This window comes from Colletotrichum costaricense, assembly GCF_030867565.1.
Source record: "Colletotrichum costaricense strain IMI 309622 chromosome Unknown Scaffold_1.1, whole genome shotgun sequence".
NCBI classification, from domain to species: domain Eukaryota; kingdom Fungi; phylum Ascomycota; class Sordariomycetes; order Glomerellales; family Glomerellaceae; genus Colletotrichum; species Colletotrichum costaricense.
This window is the reverse complement of record NW_026848230.1, coordinates 167,199-184,470: the sequence shown is the minus strand read 5'-3', so window position 1 is coordinate 184,470 and position 17,272 is coordinate 167,199. Positions and strand designations below refer to the sequence as shown.

Below are 17,272 nucleotides of genomic sequence, written 5' to 3'. Positions count from 1 at the left end.
CGCGTCGCACGCCATTATCTTTGGCTATCGTGTCATTCGCCGTCGTTCAAATCTCAGACGATTTCCGGCTAAGACCGGCGGAAAACATTCCAACTACCCGGCAGCGAGTGATCCGTTCCATTTGAGCACGCTATTCATCCGGAGGCTTTAATCGGAGTTGACACATCTAATTCGTGTGCAGTGAAACCTATGTTAAGTGTTGATCTCAAGAAAGAGACAATTTTGCGTAGTTCAAAAGGGGATCATTTGCCTCTACTCTGAAGCTTGCCGACCACTATTTTGTTCAACATAGATCAAGAACAAGATAGCTCAACTCAACAACCCGACGACTGGACTAATCTCACTCTCACAACCCGCAACCATGACTACCACGGTGACTGAGACCGCTCCAGAGAGCTACAAGCTCGAGCTCATGTCCGCCTACGGCCCCGTCTACCGCGACGTGCTCAAGACCCCGCCCCGAGACTGCGACGCATCCGAGGTCCCCGTCATCGACCTCTCCACCATACACGGCACCGAGGCCGAGCGCAAAGCCCTCGCCGCCACCATCCGTGACGCGGCTGAGAACACGGGCTTCTTTTACATCAAGAATCACGGAATCCCCAAGGCCACCATCGACGCGGCCTTCTCGCAGGCGCAGGCCTTTTTCTCGCAGCCGAATGAGAAGAAGGCGCTGGCGACGCAAAAGAAGAGCAAATTCTTCAACGGGTGGACTGAGAAGCGCGCTGCGCAGATCTCGCCGACGGAGACAAAGGATCATCGTGAGGGGTTCAGTTTTCGGTATGATCCGCGGTATGACCCCGAGACCAAGGATCCGGATGCCGTGCCAGAGGAGGTGAAGCCATGGATGAAGCATGAGGACTTTGTGTGGGAGGGTACGAGCCATTTGCCCGGGTTCAAGGACGATATGATTACCTACTGGCAGGGCTGTTTGACGCTTGCGAGGAGCTTGATCAGGGCTTTCGCATTGGCGTTGGATGTTCCTGAGAACTATTTTGACGATGTTATTACATATCCCGGAAGGTACGTGATGATATCTTTGACGAGGTCGTGAGCATAGACTGACAACCTTACAGTGATAGCGTCTGCAACTATTACCCCAAGAACACTGAAGCGCAAGACGCCACGATCGACGTTGGCCTGGGCGCTCACACTGACCTGCAGTGCTTCACCCTCCTCTGGCAGGACAGCGTGGGCGGGTTGCAAGTACTCACAAAAGACGGGCAGTGGATCAAGGTGCCGCCAGTTCCCGGCACCTTTGTCATCAACATTGGCGACTTTTTGCAGCGGTTGTCCAACGATAGATTCAAGTCAACGGTCCATCGGGTCTTCAACTACGCCCCCGAGGACCGGTACTCTATGCCCTTTTTCTTTGGGTTCAACCATAATGAGCAGTGTTCTGTGCTTCCTACTTGCACGGATGAGAAGAATCCGCCCAAATATGAGCCGATCAGCTGTGGTGAGGTACGTTATAAAGCCCCCCTGTGATACAATGTTAGACTACTGAGTAGCGAGACTGACTTGGTCACAGTGGTGTCGTTTGAGGTTTGAGAGAACATATGAGTTCTCGAGGTCTAAAGACTCCAAATGATGTTTGTTGAAAGGGCCATCTCAGTTGAATCATGACCTCATTGCATGTTACTATACATTACCTATACCAACTCTAACTCTTCAATTCTTCCCGACTTAAAACAAGATCCTACCAATTCGTCTGAGCAAGTGATCTTATTTCGCAAATATCTGCGCCTCCCTAGTTCAAGAAGTCCTACCCGGCTGTATTTGATCACGCCATCTTGGACAGACTTGATGGGCTTGATGTGAAGGTACATCCAAGTAGTATCTTCGCCTTCACCCGCTCTGAGCACTAGAGCAAATACGGCCCCAGCTTCCCAGATTGAAGGAGCAAGACTTGCCGCTCTGTCAGGAAAGTCATGCAACACGGTAATCGGGAACGTTTCGTCTCTTGCTCTTTCACTCAAGTCAGTGAAAACAGCACATCTCAGACCGACAGTGATACCATCGTTGACACAAGTCAGTTCAGCGTAGTATATCGGTTTCTCCATGCTCCCCTCTCGAGGCATTCTGACCTGACTTCGGCAGCTTGCCCAGGACCACGATGGTGTTTCCTTGGCCTTCGAAGTTTTGGAGATAGGTTCACTGGAGGGATTCTCTGTATGCCATAGCAAGTCTAAAGGAAGTGACTTCCTCCATATCCCTGCAACGTAATCCTTCATTTCTTGCCCAGTCCGGCGGCTATATTGGATTGCGAGACCCATTATCGCGGGCAGCCTGTCTGATTCTTGAGTTAGGTCTAGTGTCGTGTATCTCTCAACCAGCCGGCGCCACCAGTTGCGGAGGTTCCGTGCCGCATGTTCACCCTTGTCGTCTAATGAGGCATAGTACGCCATTTTGAGCGGCATCGGCAGGAGTGCATAATTCGGATCCTCTACCCGCTTAGAGTCGTGGAAACGATAGGATCTTTGATTAACCTGACTCATGTTGCCTTCCTCTCCCTCAAGGTTTAACTGGCCCGTCATGCCAGAGAGTCTGCCGCATTCGCATTGGGAGCCTTCGTAGCACTCCCACATGACTTCGTTTGGGGCGAAGACGACGAACCTGCGAGAAAGTAGTCTTTCTTGCATCACCCATCCTCTTGTCATCAGATCCAATCTGCTAGGCGTACGAAGACCTTTCTGCTGCATGACATGTTCCCTCCCGGCCATCTCATACTCATTCTCATGATCCGGTAGGCTTTTTCGCAACATCAGTCTCGGGTTTTGGCGTTGAGGGTTGGTAACATCGAACCCCTTGTAGACGCGTTCAGCTTCAGCAAAGCAGCCATCAGGCCCGGCCGCAGCTGCAACAGTGAGGAGTGCACCCTCGTAGACAGAACACATCAACTTTGACTCTGCGTCCCAGTCTGCAACGCTATCCTGGATGATGCACAGGCTGTCGATCCAGACGTATCGAATGGGTTCTTCTTCTGGGTGGTCTTTCGCATACCATGAGGCAAAGTCTTTGATGAATATGATGGCGTCCTGGAAGTTCCGGGTAAGAGCAGACCAAGGAACATTCTTCTTCAGCGATTCGATGTTGGTGCTCACACATCGCGGCATCTTGGAAGCTTCTATCCATCGGTGGCTGAGCGCGATGTAGTGGCTTCTTGTGGTGACATGTTCAACCAATCGCACATTGCCTTTGTCTGAGATATCAATCAGACGAGTTGGCATCGGGTGTATGCTGAGTCCACTGCCACAGTCCGGATGCTGCGCGACACATTCCTCGAACCACGTAAAGATCTTTTTGAAAGTATCTGGAGACCCCGTGTGGCCTACGATGGGTGGAGACTCATAGGCATGGGCTACATACACCGGCAGCGGGTTGTAAGCGTTGGGGTCAAGGACTGAGATCAAGTATCGCAGACAGGACTGCATATAACCTTGGGCCGGTGGTAGCGTTGTTTTAAGCAGTTGCAATTTCGACAGTATATAACCGCCTCTTGGCCCTCCTTTCCTTGCGGTAAGAACAATGTTCGTGCCGTCAACGTTTACGTCGATGTAGAACAGGGCATCTCGCATGTCATTTGAGTCTACGTTGTCGAGAACATGACTGAAGAATGAGATTGTGAAGCGGGCTATCCAGCAGCCGTGACAACGGTTTTGGTACTCTGGTTGCAGTAAGCGGCGATCGGGCTTGAATTTGGGGTCCAGTCCGGTTCGGGGGTCCGGGCCGGGTGGCATGTCAGTGGAGAAGAAGGACAGGCATATCGGGCATTCTTCCGTCTTGTAGATCCAACCAGGCAGAAACCGCTGCCTCAGCGATGACATGGTGCAGCAGTTACAAGATGGTTAGCCAGGAGGGATAATTGACAACTTGGAACTCGGGTATGGATAGGTTTGCCTGGTGTGGGCTGAAAGAAAACACTCCGAAAATCAACGCAAGTCGGTTATCGGGGGCCTGATTTCAAAGAATGACTGCTGAACATGAACAATTTTTAGAATCACTACCCCGCTCGCAGACTCCATGGCTCGATGCCTGCATTACATCTGCAGAAGAGGGTGGTATCACGTGGGGCTGTGACACTGGCATTGCAGTAGTGCTGATTGGCAATCTATCCGTCTGATAGCCGGCCCATAGATGCAAATCAAAGGGGAAACGGCATAGAGACTTGGTATTTTGCGACCAGGTGAGTTGCTGTGAAGTTGTCTCTTGTCTTAGCTTGCGTTAACTGAAACCTGATAGCTATAATGGTAACTGACTCGATATCACACCTTACTAAGTGAAGAACCGCTACAGAGGAAATGTAAACGGTGCATTCTTTGAGGAGAAATGAATGTCTATTCTTCTCCACCGCGATTGATTCATCAGTCATCACGGATCAAGGTATCATCAGCTCTTCCCGCTCGTAAGTCGTTTGTCTGACTTCAGCTCTCTGCCACGAGCCGATTCGGGCAGGTAGACTGAGGTCCAACTGCATCACTCGGCTAGAAGTCGAACCTCTGTCCGAATTGAGTGCTTGGCCATAACCAACCACTGACGGTTCTCTCTCATCCCGGCACCTGCCCTCAACGCAGACATTGTTATTTTTGTTCGTGCCGTGGCAGCCTGCATTCATCGCCTTCCAGTTTGCGGTTGCTCGTATGCAATTCAACCTTGAATTTTTAGGTGGGGCAATAGTTGATAGGCTTCATTGGTGGGAGTCGAGAGCAAATGGCACTCCACCGCAGATGTGTTTGCGGTTTGGGGGCTGGTGTACTGCAGGTTGCACTTGGCGACCACGGGAGGACCCGTTTGCAGTGCTTCATTGAGTCTTTCCACAACGGTCCAACACCCGTTCAACAAGAACTCGCTGTCATAAAAAGAATTGAAAAGTTGCCCTGGCACCGTCTTGAGCGTTGCAACTTGAAATCTTGCCCCCGATTCGCCGTACCCAAATCCATCATGTTTGGCCAAAGATACAGCCATTTCTCAGAAAGTGGGCTAGACTCTGGCCCCGAAGAAGCACCTCGTGGACGACTCTCAAGGCCAGTGTCCGCAGAAGCTGTCCCACAATTCGTCTCGAGAAATAGGCAAAGCTCAACTGACCTTGACCAAGGGCATGGTATGCGCTCAATAAAAGTTGACCAGACTGAATTACTGCTCACAACTTAACAGGAACCCTTTTGTCAAGCGACGACTTTGGTAGCGCTATGCGCCCAGCAATGGCGAGAAGAGAACAGTTCCAACCCAGACGCTCGCTTAACAACATTGAGGGGAATCCCCTGATTACAGGCCTTCCAGACAATCAGCCTTCCACAGCGAGGTTAAAATCTGGCACGCCTGCTATGAACGTATCAATCAACAGAAAGCCAGTAGCTACATCTACGTTCGACACCATCGATAGCGAAGGTTATCAAAGTTTGAAACGGGGCTATTCAAGTGATGAGCCGCCTAGAAAATCAGAGTGTGAACCATTTACGGCCAAGCCGCTTTGGCGAATATGGGCCTGGGAGGTGTTCTACATATTTCTCAGCATATCCTCCTTCTTTTGTACGTTTTCCAAAGTTTGGCTCTATGAGAATACCGTCGAAGACTTCGTACTAACAATTTTGACTCTAGTGATCGTTGCGGTCCTCTGCAGCTATGACCAACAACCTTTGCCAGACTGGCCGCTGCATATCACGCTCAACACCTTCCTCGCCTTCTTTACTACACTGGCAAAAGCAGCCTTCATGCTTCCTGTATCTGTCGCAATAAGCCAGACGCAATGGTCGTGGTTCCTCAAAGACCGACCTCTTCATGACCTGCAATTGTTCGACCAGGCGAGCAGAGGGCCATGGGGCTCCGTAATGCTGTTGAAACGTATCAGATACAAACACTTCGTTTCTCTTGGTGCCCTTTTGATGATCGTTAGCGCCCTAACTTCACCGGTAACGCAACTCGCCATCAAATATCCTGTCCGAGACTCTGTGGCCCTGCACGAGGAAGCCAAAGCTGCGGCTGTACGCAACATGACGTCGGACGAAGACCGCATGAACTTAGGGGCACGCCGAGCTTTAGTGCTAGCCACTTTGTCTGACAGCACCGATTTCATGGAGCCTATCGCACCCACAGGCGCGTTCTGCTCTACAGGTAATTGCACCTTTGATCGGTATCAGTCTCTGGGCATTTGCATAAAGACGGCGAACATCACCGAACACTTAAAAGTAGAAGAGTTCGATTCCCCAGACATGATCGACACCCTTGTCTTGGGTTTCCCAAAGCCTGATGCAAAGGTGTGGCGAGCATCCCTCCCTAGTGGCTTGGAAATGGCTCATCAAACACCATTGGCGGCCATGACTGACATGCTCAACGGGAGTGAGACCTTTGCATTCCAAGACGATGAAGATCTCAAGCAAACTAGGATATCTTCTTTTACCGTCATCTACACCAACCCGACCGAGCTGAACGAGACGTGGTATAACGGGCTCTCTGAAATCGCCGGAGCGCCGTTTGCGTCCGACCTCATCGGCGCAATTTACAATTTTCGACATGAAGCAATGGAGGTCATGTATCATCTGTGCGTTCAAACGTTCGAGACAAGGGTTTCTATGGGTATCGAAAGAACTACTCTTGTCGAGACGTCTGCTGTACCTGTTGAACAAGAGAAACCCTTCTTTCTGGACATGCGGTGCCGGCCACTCCTTGGAGAAGCATCGCGTACGTGCAACCAGAGCATCGACCGTTGGCACGAAACATTGCATCTCAAGGATCCGAGGTTTTTGACAAAGCTTGACGCTGACTCGACTCTCGAGGAGGAACATTACAGTGCAAGCTATTTCTCTTTAGAGAAGATATCCACCATTCTAAAGACCGATATCATGGGCTATGCGAGTGCTAGCTACGTCACCGAAGAGTATCAGGACACAGCCGTTTTCTTCCGTGGACAAGAGTTTCTCAAGACTCTTTTTCAAACTGTCATATATGACTTGAAAAACATCGCCAACTCTACTCTTCGACAAATCGCCTTGGACAATATACACACAAATGTTGCGACCAGCGTATCAACAATGTAAGTCTGCTCGTTAGCCCCTTGTGGCATTGCTCTTAAAGCTTGGACTTCTCTGAACTTTGCTACCAGCATGCGAGTCAATCAACCGCAGAGTTACGCCTTCAACTCTTTCAACATTTCTGGCAAAGCACTAACGCAGGTCTCATACGTTCACATCACCTGGGGATGGATATCTATGCTTGCAGTCGAGATCTTGATGGCTCTGCTATTTCTTGCCCTTACAATCGTCAGCCAAATGAAACTGAATGGTCGACAGGCATCGAGCAGAGAAGAACGTAGTGCATTCCGGGAAGCCAAAAACTCGTCTTTGGCCATGCTAGTCGCCCTGGACGAAGACTCTCGTGCTAGAGCAGGCGGTGGACTCCGGCCTTTGGATGAACTTCAAAGCGCTTCCAAGGCTCTAAAGGTTCGATTTGAGGGTCGCCAAATGGTCACGGCTGATGAGACGACTATCGAAACCTCGGAAGTCGGTGATCGTGTCATTTAGTGTATCCAACGAGAAATTTAGGTCTGTTTCCAGATGATATATATGTAGCATTTTGCATATAAGTTACTAGCACCTTAAGAAGGAGAGTCAATGGCTCATGGCATTCCATAATAACAATGCCCCTGTGCCACCATGGTTTTCGCGTAATACTATCAACACCCGAAGTGAAGGAAGCAGTACATCGCATCGATAAACATCTTGAAATATGGTAGCTCATGTATTATGTTCTTACTGGTAGGTCAGCTTCATCTGTCTTTGAAGCCTAGGCTGCGATCGAGCTGAATCAGTACTCACTAGCAAGGATATCTTCCCGCTTGAGCTTCAGATCATCGTAGCCCAGTTCCGACTCTGCGTCATGATCGTCGGGATGTTCAAGATGGATCCAGTCGTTGCCGAATGTTCGAAGACAAGCAACGGTGATCCACAAGTCCTCCATGCTGGCGTGACCGGTACCGCAACCAGCATCCAGCAAGCATTGAGTGATGTAGCCTTCCGGAAGCTTACTAGGCGCATCGAGAAAACATGGTCGCAATATCTCTTTGTCACCGCAATGAGTTTCAGCGATGATGGCGTCACCCATTCGATGTAGGCATTTGGCACGGGGTATCCAAGGCGTAGCGTCTGATGGAAGCGGTGGCGGAGTTGCGGTTGGATTCGGCTGGTCGAAGCCAACTGTCAACAAGAAAGTTGGCAGTGCGAGAGGAGTAAGACGCATATTCATAAGTATAGAGGGATTGACCGACACTTCTTGTGCTGCTATTGGATGCTAGCTGAGGTTCCTAGCGATGATGATGGCGCCGCTGGCTTTTGTTTGATGTTTTGGAATCTTCCAACTCGTATCACTTTCCATGAAATTCTCCAAGCATCCAATGGGTTTTCAGCAATGTGGTGGAGCTTTGCTAGACCATATGAGGCAGCTCTCATCACAAGTGCTGACATGCGCCCATTTTGTCTGAGTCACCTGTTTGGATGCCTAACTATGGTCATACCATCATTCTATAGGGTGTAGTTGCAATTAGGATTTAAGCATAAAACAAATCCGACCACTGAAATTTTCTAGTGCTCCTGTAATGATCCAAAGTCTCAAGCAGTGGAACGCCGTGTTGAGTATCCGGGCTAACCAACATTGCGTGAATATTGGCTAGCAAACATTGCTCCATTCCTTTCCTCTTTCGACCCTCGAAGCAGATAGTTAGTGGACGAAAGATCATAATCTACCTGAAAATGGATGATGAGAATGGTCATCTTGAAGGCAATCGACTTATAGAAGGCCATGTCTTCTTGTTCATTCGTCTTGAAGTGGTAACTATTCATCAGCCAGACACCACTGACTGGTCGCTCTCCTGCTGATATCTTTGAAACTACCCAGAAATCATACACTCTCACCCCTTCTCCTAATATTCATTAAGTGACACTTTAAAACTATTGACAACAACACACTCTCCTACGTCATGGGCAATCAAATCGTCTTATCATTAAATGTTAATTGATGGGGCTTGAACATCGTGTTAGTCTGTTAGACTCTAGGAAAGTGGGTCTCAGTGAGCACGGTGTGAGAGACAAAGAGATCTTTTGCGCACAGTACTTCTATCCCAGTGAAAATTTCTGGCCTCCAATTACCAGACAGCAAGACCTCCCGAGGCTAATAGAATCGTTGGCGCAAGAAAAGAAACATCGCGATACATCAGCCACGCCGTCCTCCTTATAACACAGGTTCCACCTACTTGCACTGTTGACTTCGTACTCATAATCGGTTGGCGTCATGGCTGCAGGCGGTGACTTTCAGACGACATCGCAAAGATTTTTGTCGTGGTTCAAGTCTTTGCCGGGCGCCATTTTCCATGATGACATTCAGATCGTTGACCTGAGAGGCCAAAACGCCGGGCGAGGAATCGGTAGGTCATTTTGCCCTCTCCTCGTCACGCTGTTGACTAACAAACTCCCAGTGGCCACAAAGGACATCGCACCTGAGACGGTTCTCTTCACCATCCCGAGAAAAAGCATCATCAATGTCGAGACGTCTGAGCTTCCCAAGAAGATTCCTCAAGTCTTTACCGGCAACGATGGAGACGACGAGGATATGGAGAATGAGCCCCTCGACTCGTGGGGTTCTCTTATCCTCGTCATGATCTATGAGTACCTCCAGGGCGATGCTTCACCCTGGAAGCCTTATTTTGAGGTCCTTCCCGAGAGGTTTGACACACTCATGTTCTGGGAGACTTCTGAGCTCGAATATCTCAAAGGAAGCGCTAGTTTGTCAAAGATTGGAAAGGAGGAAGCCGATGATATGTTCCGTTCGCGCATCCTGTCGGTAATCGCAGCCAACCCAGCCGTCTTCTACCCTGCAGGTGCCTCTGAAATGGCCGAAGCAGAGCTTCTGCAATTGGCTCACCGCATGGGCAGCATCATCATGGCTTATGCCTTTGACTTGGAGAACGAAGAGGAGCCGGAAGAAGAGGAAGAGGAATGGGTTGAGGACCGCGAGGGCAAGTCTATGCTGGGTATGGTACCCATGGCTGATATTTTGAACGCTGATGCAGAGTTCAACGTGAGCAGTTCTTCTTTCATCCTTCTGACGTTTTACCAACGCTAATATCTTGGCAGGCTCATGTCAATCACGGTGATAATGACCTCAGCGTCACCGCTCTGCGAACAATTCGTGCAGGAGAGGAGATTCTGAACTATTACGGGCCTCACCCGAATTCTGAGTTGCTTAGAAGATACGGCTATGTCACTCCCAAGCATTCTCGTTACGATGTGGTTGAGATTCCGTGGGACCTGGTCCAGTCTGTGCTCAATGAACAGTTGAAGCTCACTGACGAGGTCTGGAAGCAAGTGGTACGTGTGGAAAATGTTCAATCAGAGGAAAAAATGAATCAAACTAACGGGAGTGCAGGGAGAATACATAGATTCTGAAGACCTCGAGGATGTATTTGTCCTCGAGCGTGAGTCAGGAGAGCCAGACTCGGAGGGGCGACTCACAACCCCCGCCAAGGTCCAAGAGGTTTCTGCTGAGCTTGAGGAGCAGCTGAAGGGTATCCTGAAGCTTCTCAAGAAGATGAATGCTGATCTTATTCCCGACAAGCGGAAACGCGATGAGATTTACCAGCACGTTGTTGTGTCCACCCTGCAAAAGCTTCTGGCGCAGTACCCGACGACAGCCGAGCAAGATGAGGCTTTGCTGGCATCGGGCAGCTTGACAACTCGACAGAGAATGGCTGTTGAGGTAAGACTCGGCGAGAAGCGCCTTCTGAAGGAGGCCCTTCAAGTGGTGGGTACCTGCGGTTCTGTGGAGGAAGCTGCTGGCGAGGAAGAGGCGGACAGAGCTTCCAAGAGGGTGCGGCATTAGTCTCTTTCCGCACGCACAGAACGGGTAGAGGAACGAAGCCAGGCGGGAAAGTATGTAGTTGCCTTGTGCTCAACCGGCCGGGAGTTGCCTGGCTGGGAAATGTCAAATTCAACGTCACACAAACATTCCCACTAACACCGCTTGATGATGTGTGTCTCCGGAAACGCAAGTTGTTGTCTCCTTTCCCTCTATTATTTATTGGCAGTGCATTTCTCTCGACTCTGTGCCGCAATCGAAAGCCCATTTCGTCGGATATATCGGAAATCCTGGCCGTACCAAGCCACTGGCCATGTCGCCGTAGTCAGAGACATGCCCACCAACTGCGGCCCTCCCAACATGGCGTTGGTCCGCCATAATTTGCTGTTGGCCAGCGAAACCAGTTGGCGTCACTCCAAATAAACCCCCGCACTTGAGCTGACCGGTTCTTAGCTTAAAGGGGGATGTTTCCACCCGATAGGCCCTTCTGGACGCCCGATATCGTCCGATTACAGTCGATGACGAAGGACTACGGATGGACGGGACACTCCAAGCCAGCCTGCCACACACCGATTCATGAATACATGAGTCTTTGATAGGATCTTGGAACAAATATCGATGGCGCTTGCTCCAGAAAGGCCTATGAATCTTGAAGGACGAGGCCTTGAAGGCTTTGTGCCACATCTTTCTCTCAGCGAAGTGCTACGAGGAGGATTCTCACCGAGATCACACAGACATGCCCATCCAATGTTGTTCCAATATCTCGTCCCGGATGAGTTCAAAAACCACGATGTCAGAGAGACGTTTGATCTCATCAAATACCAGAAGGACATAAAACAAGTCATTTCGCACTCTATAGACAGTGGCGTCGAGCATGATTCTGATTTCGCTTCTCAAGTTCTCCTATGCTCGTCCACGAGATAGACGAAACCAACTGGCGTTTGGTGCGATTCAAAGGTCGTATGCACTGCTTGGTACCCAATCTTTCCTGCGGCCGCTACACGCTCCCCACCGCGCGTCAACCTTGCCTACTTCGCGTCTTCGGCAATGTCCCAGAGATGCCACGTCGAGCCTTCACAACAAATGGAATGTTTAACCGATCACGCTTTTCAAGGTTTCATTCGGTGCAATAGGCAGCCGGTGGTTGTTGGGCATCATGATCTGAGGGACATTTGGACGAATAACGCTGCACTCTATTGCAGTGATGGCGGAATCTGGCCCCTCGACTGTGGCCAGGTCATAGCCAGGGAAGGAGGTGTTATGTTTCCTTCGACTAGGGATCCATGACCGAAGAAGAATCAGCTCGTCGATACGGCTGTCGAGTCGACAGCCACAATCCTTCACGGATCCCACCTCGATTCAGTCTCTGTCCGAACCTCTCCAGCGTCGACGACCGAGCCCGAGCTCCCGAAGCTGGGCCAAAGAAGTGAAATCGTCGACAACCTCATTGGCTCCAGATTCATTCATCCCAATCGCACACATGGACCTGATTGGTTTAGCGTCATGCAAGTCATACCAACATCCACCTCATGGGTGACAACCTTACACGCTTGATCTAGTGTCGATGCCTGCACTCCTGCAATCACGTTCGACGATGTTAACGCCCACACTTGGAGTTGCAGGAGGACTTGGGCATCTTGGACCTGGATTTCAACCCAACAGCAAGCAGGCCATTGTATTACTCCACGACAGACGTGCCCCAATGAGCAACTGGCGGCACAAGAGTCAGCCAAGTTCTATTCGTTGGGTTGTGACGGTTCAAAGGCAACCACAGCCGAGGAAACAGCGAAACCCGCATTCTCGAGAATCCCATGCCTTCTCATCTTGAAATCGCATACCTGTGTCTCTGCAGTGCGCCATGCAGTCATTCTTCACCGGCGCAACGTGGCCGAGTGCAGACCAAACGACATGTGACCACGGGACCTACGCCTCCGTCGCGATCAGGAAATTTGAGGTCGATCAGAACACTGCGTTTCTGTCTCACGCGTGTCCATTGTCGTCAACAAGGCGTCAGAAACTCTGGATTGGGCACTTGTGATCGTCAAAACCAGGTTGTCCCAATCGAAGCCTGGACTTGTAGCATGCTCGGCGCTGCAAGTAAGGATATGGGTTGCATCCTTGACGCATCGCAAGTTGAAGAATATCAGACCACCTTTTCGGGCATGGTCGACGACGTCGTCAGGCCCCAAGGTGCAATAGTCGCTTAATACCCGGGAATCCATCATCTCTGTCATTTCTGACGAGATCACTGAAATCTCACTTGACAGTAGCGACTGTCATCCAGCTAGAATAGCAGCAAACATCGTGGACTTGGTATCCAGCCTCTAGCGCTAGCACTCCGAGCCACTGCCTGCTGAAACTTTGTGGAAACAAGAAATGCATTCTCAGTCGAGTGTAAGTGCCCACCTCCTGCCTACCTCGGACTAATACGATGACTGACAGAGATAGCGGAGTGGAAGCCGTAAGCACGGGAGGCGAAGTGACAAGAAGGACAAAGATCACAAGCCAAGACAATCCAGTGGGAGACAGGAGGCCGTCCCTGACATCTACTTCAGTTTTCTCTTTGTAGTGAACGAACTCAATATTCTTGATGGATACAACTTTGGCGATTCCTGCGGCAACACTCGCCCACCTGACTCCGCCGATGGCTATGGTGAGGAGAGAGCGGGCATTGTTTGGCGGTATACGGACGGGGTCATCGCTCCCGCTGGGAATGAATTCTTCTGGAACCGTGAGGCAATGGGACGTCCTGGGGCAATTTGTTCTCAGCTACTTGGAGCGGAAGAGCCGACTGCCCTGCAGGAATACAAGACTTATAGCGTCTTCAACTGTTGGCGGTTCCTTCCTTGCTTGGTTACCAACGTTGATATATCAGCTGTGGACGAGCCCTATCCAGGTGGGTTTCACAGCATCGCTTTTGAAAAGCCAGACCAAACAGCCCCAGGTGTTACTCGGATCGTCTCTCCCGGCGGCCCCCAAAGACATGTATCTGGAACCCAGCCGTCTTGGATACCCCATCTCCTGCCACACACATTCGCCACGCCGGATTCTTCAGCTCCCCGATCCATAGGTTTGGGCGGTGATTTGCCTATCATCCTCGCCCTCTTGGCTCTGATGAAAAGGCCAGGAGACACAGAGCGAGTTTTCTGGGATGGGCTCTGGAATAGGAACGGATTTCATGAGCGGCGATCTTCTCGTGCGGGTCAGTAAATTGCTTCTTCTCGGAAAGCCGTATTACACACGTCAAAGTATATGCTGACTATGATAGACCCTGATCCCACTGGTTCTCCGAGAGGTGTAATGGTGCAGATCTGTTGTGATTCCTACAATGACAACTCGACTACGGAGATGATTGAAGGGTTCGAGGCCGGATGCTGCGTCATCTTCGGCTGAGCTCCCGTCCCCTTTCTCATTCATGCCGTTTCACAACGTCTCATCGTGTCTTCTGTTTTTGGCCCGGCGTTGTCTCGACAGCACATATACCCAATTCAACCAGCAGTAACGAATTCCCAACTATCAAGTATAGTGCTCTCAGTGTTAAGGAAATCTTGTGATGCTCAGGTTCAATGAATGGCATCGGAGATGAGGGATGATGCACTTTCTGGGGCAGACACATGCGGGACATGTTTCCTAAGGCGCACACATCTTTTGAAATATTGAACTTTGCATCATCATTGAAAGCTTTCTCCTTCTTGTCCTAGTGAACGCGGGTTATCTACTTGACCCAGTAGGTACTCATCCAACGGCTCTTGAGAGCCACGAAGCGTTGACGCATCTACCCTGCCCCCAACGGATGTGTCTATGGCCCATGCCCACCAGCCAACATGTGTTTTGTGTAACCTCAATTCACTTTTTCGCTCAATAAAATAGTAATGCATCGATGGAAAATGTACTCCCTTCGAGCTCGTACTGCGTTACAACTAAGCCGATACCCGCTCGCCTCATACTGCGTCAGGCAACCTCACAGCTATGTCTCCTGACTGGGTGATGTATCTGACCCAAGGCAACGAGGGATATTGCAGCTGTGACAAGTTAGCAAATGACAACCACTGGAACTCCTCGAAGGAGAAAGACTTACCTTTGGCTCTGTAATCTTGAGGTACCGCACTTGGATACCACTCGTCGTGAAATAGGGGATCTCAAACTTGACCTGGATCGGCCTCTTGGCTCCCTTGCCAGGCGCACCAACACCACCCATACTACCGCCGAAACCACCAGTCATACCACCACCGTGCTCGTCATCGCCTCGTACCGAAGGCAGTCCCAACTCTGCTCTCATCAAGAACTCCTTGTTGCCTCCAAACTGCTTGATCTTCCACACGATGGCGCTCTGTTCAGGGGCGTAGTGGACGGCGCCAATGTTGGTGCGGAAGCGAGGAGTGTCGGCATCATCGGGGACTGGAACGATAATCTCAACGTTGTTGGCCGTACTCCTCCTCTTGAATTGCGATCTGGCCTTGAGCATGTACTCGACTCGCGACCCGCTATGGCTCTCGACAACACATTCGACCCAAATCAGGGGTTTGACCTGGGTGTTGAGGCGGTAGCTCATGAGCTCGAACTCTCCGTCCGGGGGGATGAAGGAAATGGTCCTATCGTTCTCGAAGCGTGACAGCCGCACACACTGGTGGAATTTGACGTCCTCCATCTCAATAGCCTTGCCGCGTGTCGTTCGGCCCGTTGTCTCGAACATGACCTTGTCGTTCAGGCCCAGGCGGAGCTCAGGCATACCGCTGAGATAGCACTTCATCTTGATGGCGCCCAGGATCTCACTGCGCAGGACGTTGCCGTTGGCGCTAACGAGAAGGTTGAGACTCTCGACGACGTCGAGGAAGACCTCGTTCTTGCGGTAGCGAATACCCTCGGAACGCCATGAGACAGCGTTTGTGACGGCGATGGGCGGGCGGGCCTGGATCTCGAGCTTGTGGGATTCTTGGGTGATGTACTCCTGGAGGATCTTGGACTCGGTAGTCTGGGGGTAGCCAAAGTCCATCATCTCGTCGAGAAGCTCGTAGATGATGACAAAGTTGTCGCGGATGGACTCTTCCTCAAGGGCCTTGAAGTACTCGGTGAAGACTTCGACAATCTTGTGAAGGAATAGGAGGATCTCGGCAGCGTTGGTGTTTCGTTTCGTCAGGGCAAGGAGGTATAGGTTGTTGTGTCGGATGTAAAGGTACTGGAATTCGCGTCTCGTCAGTCAAGATGCCACTTGCGACGCTGGAGCGCAGATAGCCACAATTCGGCACGTACGTTGATACCCTCGTGCGAGAAGCATGGTGGGACAGCTGATGATTCTTCTTCTGCTTCGCTGAGAAGGACGGGGAACTTCTCGACAGCTGACATGGGAATGTCACCGCGGTAGTTTCGGGCAAGAAGGGTCTATTGCAAGCCAGTATCAGCATTTTTGAGCGTCTCAAATATCAGGTCAGTTTCGTAGTGCGCACCTTGCCCTTCAAGTCGAGGAAGAACACGGCGGAAGCCATGATGAAGTGGTTGCCAAGGCGGGGGATCGAGGGGCAGGCGCAGAGGCGGTGGGAGTCAATTGGCACGCTGGCCAGAGGGATTATGGCAGTGAGGAGGATGTTTTCATGCAGTTGGTACAGCAAGGCAGCTCGTGATGGTATCAAATGATCAGAAGTTGGAGGTGGACGCTGTCATTATTCGCGGGTCGTGCAGTTGATGAACCGCGCGTTGACAGATAGCTGGCGATATTGAAACCACGATGTCTCCTTGGAGTCGGAAGGGCACGGACCAGTACAATGACAGCCTTACCTCTTGGGAAAGCAAGCTGTCGTGCAGCCACATATGGCTGGGGGGTCAGACTGTGGCTGTTGCCGCTTGTCTTATGTAAGTAACATCCCAAGAGCAAAGTAGGTTTACGTAAGGTAAGTCTTCAGAGGTAAGTCACATGACCTGCAGCTCTCAGAGTGGGTCTGTGGTTTGCTTACATCGGGCCAAAATTTTCACGATGTTTCTTCCTTTCCTTCTTTTCCTCACTACCGCGTCCTTTTAGACAGTGCAGCGCATTATTACAACCACATTTGGACTGGCATTCTGCTGGGCTCATTCGTGTCGTCGTTGATGTGAATTGCGATTTCGTGACGCGCAGAGGAAACCTTCCGGTTCCATAAGAGCTGCCCATGCATTTCTCTTCGCTTTCGAGTGAAGAGTACAGTTGCCAGGGCGGCGTCAGAGGTGCCATACATACTATCAAAATGATGTCTTATTTCTGTTGTGATATCCGAGACGAAACGGTCGCTACATTTACCGACTGCTGGACTGCAGTTACTTCGGGTAAATTTTAGCAGAGATCTTGATCAAGACAAGATCTCGGTAGACACACTTGACGAGTAAGCTTCCATGCATGGAACACATCTTGTGTTCCTGACAGAAGCAATCGCCGAGGCTCCTGCTTCGAAGCTCAACAAGT

At 50.7% G+C, this 17,272-nt stretch overlaps 7 protein-coding genes across 7 annotated transcripts; 3 read left to right on the top strand and 4 right to left on the bottom strand.

Moving 5' to 3' along the window:
* Positions 1 to 361: 361 nt before the first annotated feature.
* Positions 362 to 1,591, top strand: CCOS01_00073 (2OG-Fe(II)oxygenase superfamily protein; the record flags this gene model as incomplete). Its single annotated transcript, XM_060448270.1, has 3 exons — positions 362 to 1,023; positions 1,077 to 1,464; positions 1,532 to 1,591. 3 exons carry the CDS (start codon positions 362 to 364, stop codon positions 1,589 to 1,591), a joined length of 1,110 nt encoding a protein of 369 aa, XP_060319708.1.
* Positions 1,592 to 1,663: 72 nt separating this feature from the next.
* On the bottom strand, positions 1,664 to 3,827 carry CCOS01_00072 (uncharacterized protein; the record flags this gene model as incomplete). The annotated part of the gene is made up of 2 exons (XM_060448269.1): positions 1,664 to 1,699; positions 1,770 to 3,827. The coding sequence occupies 2 exons, from the start codon at positions 3,825 to 3,827 to the stop codon at positions 1,664 to 1,666; spliced, it is 2,094 nt and encodes a 697-aa protein (XP_060319707.1).
* A 1,374-nt stretch (positions 3,828 to 5,201) lies between these two features.
* On the top strand, positions 5,202 to 7,517 carry CCOS01_00071 (uncharacterized protein; the record flags this gene model as incomplete). The annotated part of the gene is made up of 3 exons (XM_060448268.1): positions 5,202 to 5,529; positions 5,599 to 7,030; positions 7,100 to 7,517. 3 exons carry the CDS (start codon positions 5,202 to 5,204, stop codon positions 7,515 to 7,517), a joined length of 2,178 nt encoding a protein of 725 aa, XP_060319706.1.
* Positions 7,518 to 7,800: 283 nt separating this feature from the next.
* CCOS01_00070 (uncharacterized protein) lies at positions 7,801 to 8,232 on the bottom strand (the record flags this gene model as incomplete). The annotated part of the gene is made up of 1 exon (XM_060448267.1): positions 7,801 to 8,232. The coding sequence occupies one exon, from the start codon at positions 8,230 to 8,232 to the stop codon at positions 7,801 to 7,803; it is 432 nt and encodes a 143-aa protein (XP_060319705.1).
* Positions 8,233 to 9,279: 1,047 nt separating this feature from the next.
* Positions 9,280 to 14,235, top strand: CCOS01_00069 (SET domain-containing protein; the record flags this gene model as incomplete). The annotated part of the gene is made up of 6 exons (XM_060448266.1): positions 9,280 to 9,412; positions 9,464 to 10,065; positions 10,122 to 10,355; positions 10,414 to 10,854; positions 13,291 to 14,044; positions 14,111 to 14,235. 6 exons carry the CDS (start codon positions 9,280 to 9,282, stop codon positions 14,233 to 14,235), a joined length of 2,289 nt encoding a protein of 762 aa, XP_060319704.1.
* Positions 14,236 to 14,783: 548 nt separating this feature from the next.
* On the bottom strand, positions 14,784 to 16,325 carry CCOS01_00068 (adaptor complexes medium subunit family protein; the record flags this gene model as incomplete). Its single annotated transcript, XM_060448265.1, has 4 exons — positions 14,784 to 14,864; positions 14,921 to 16,018; positions 16,093 to 16,221; positions 16,287 to 16,325. The coding sequence occupies 4 exons, from the start codon at positions 16,323 to 16,325 to the stop codon at positions 14,784 to 14,786; spliced, it is 1,347 nt and encodes a 448-aa protein (XP_060319703.1).
* Positions 16,326 to 16,786: 461 nt separating this feature from the next.
* On the bottom strand, positions 16,787 to 17,044 carry CCOS01_00067 (uncharacterized protein; the record flags this gene model as incomplete). Its single annotated transcript, XM_060448264.1, has 1 exon — positions 16,787 to 17,044. One exon carries the CDS (start codon positions 17,042 to 17,044, stop codon positions 16,787 to 16,789), a length of 258 nt encoding a protein of 85 aa, XP_060319702.1.
* Between the last annotated feature and the right edge of the window lie 228 nt (positions 17,045 to 17,272).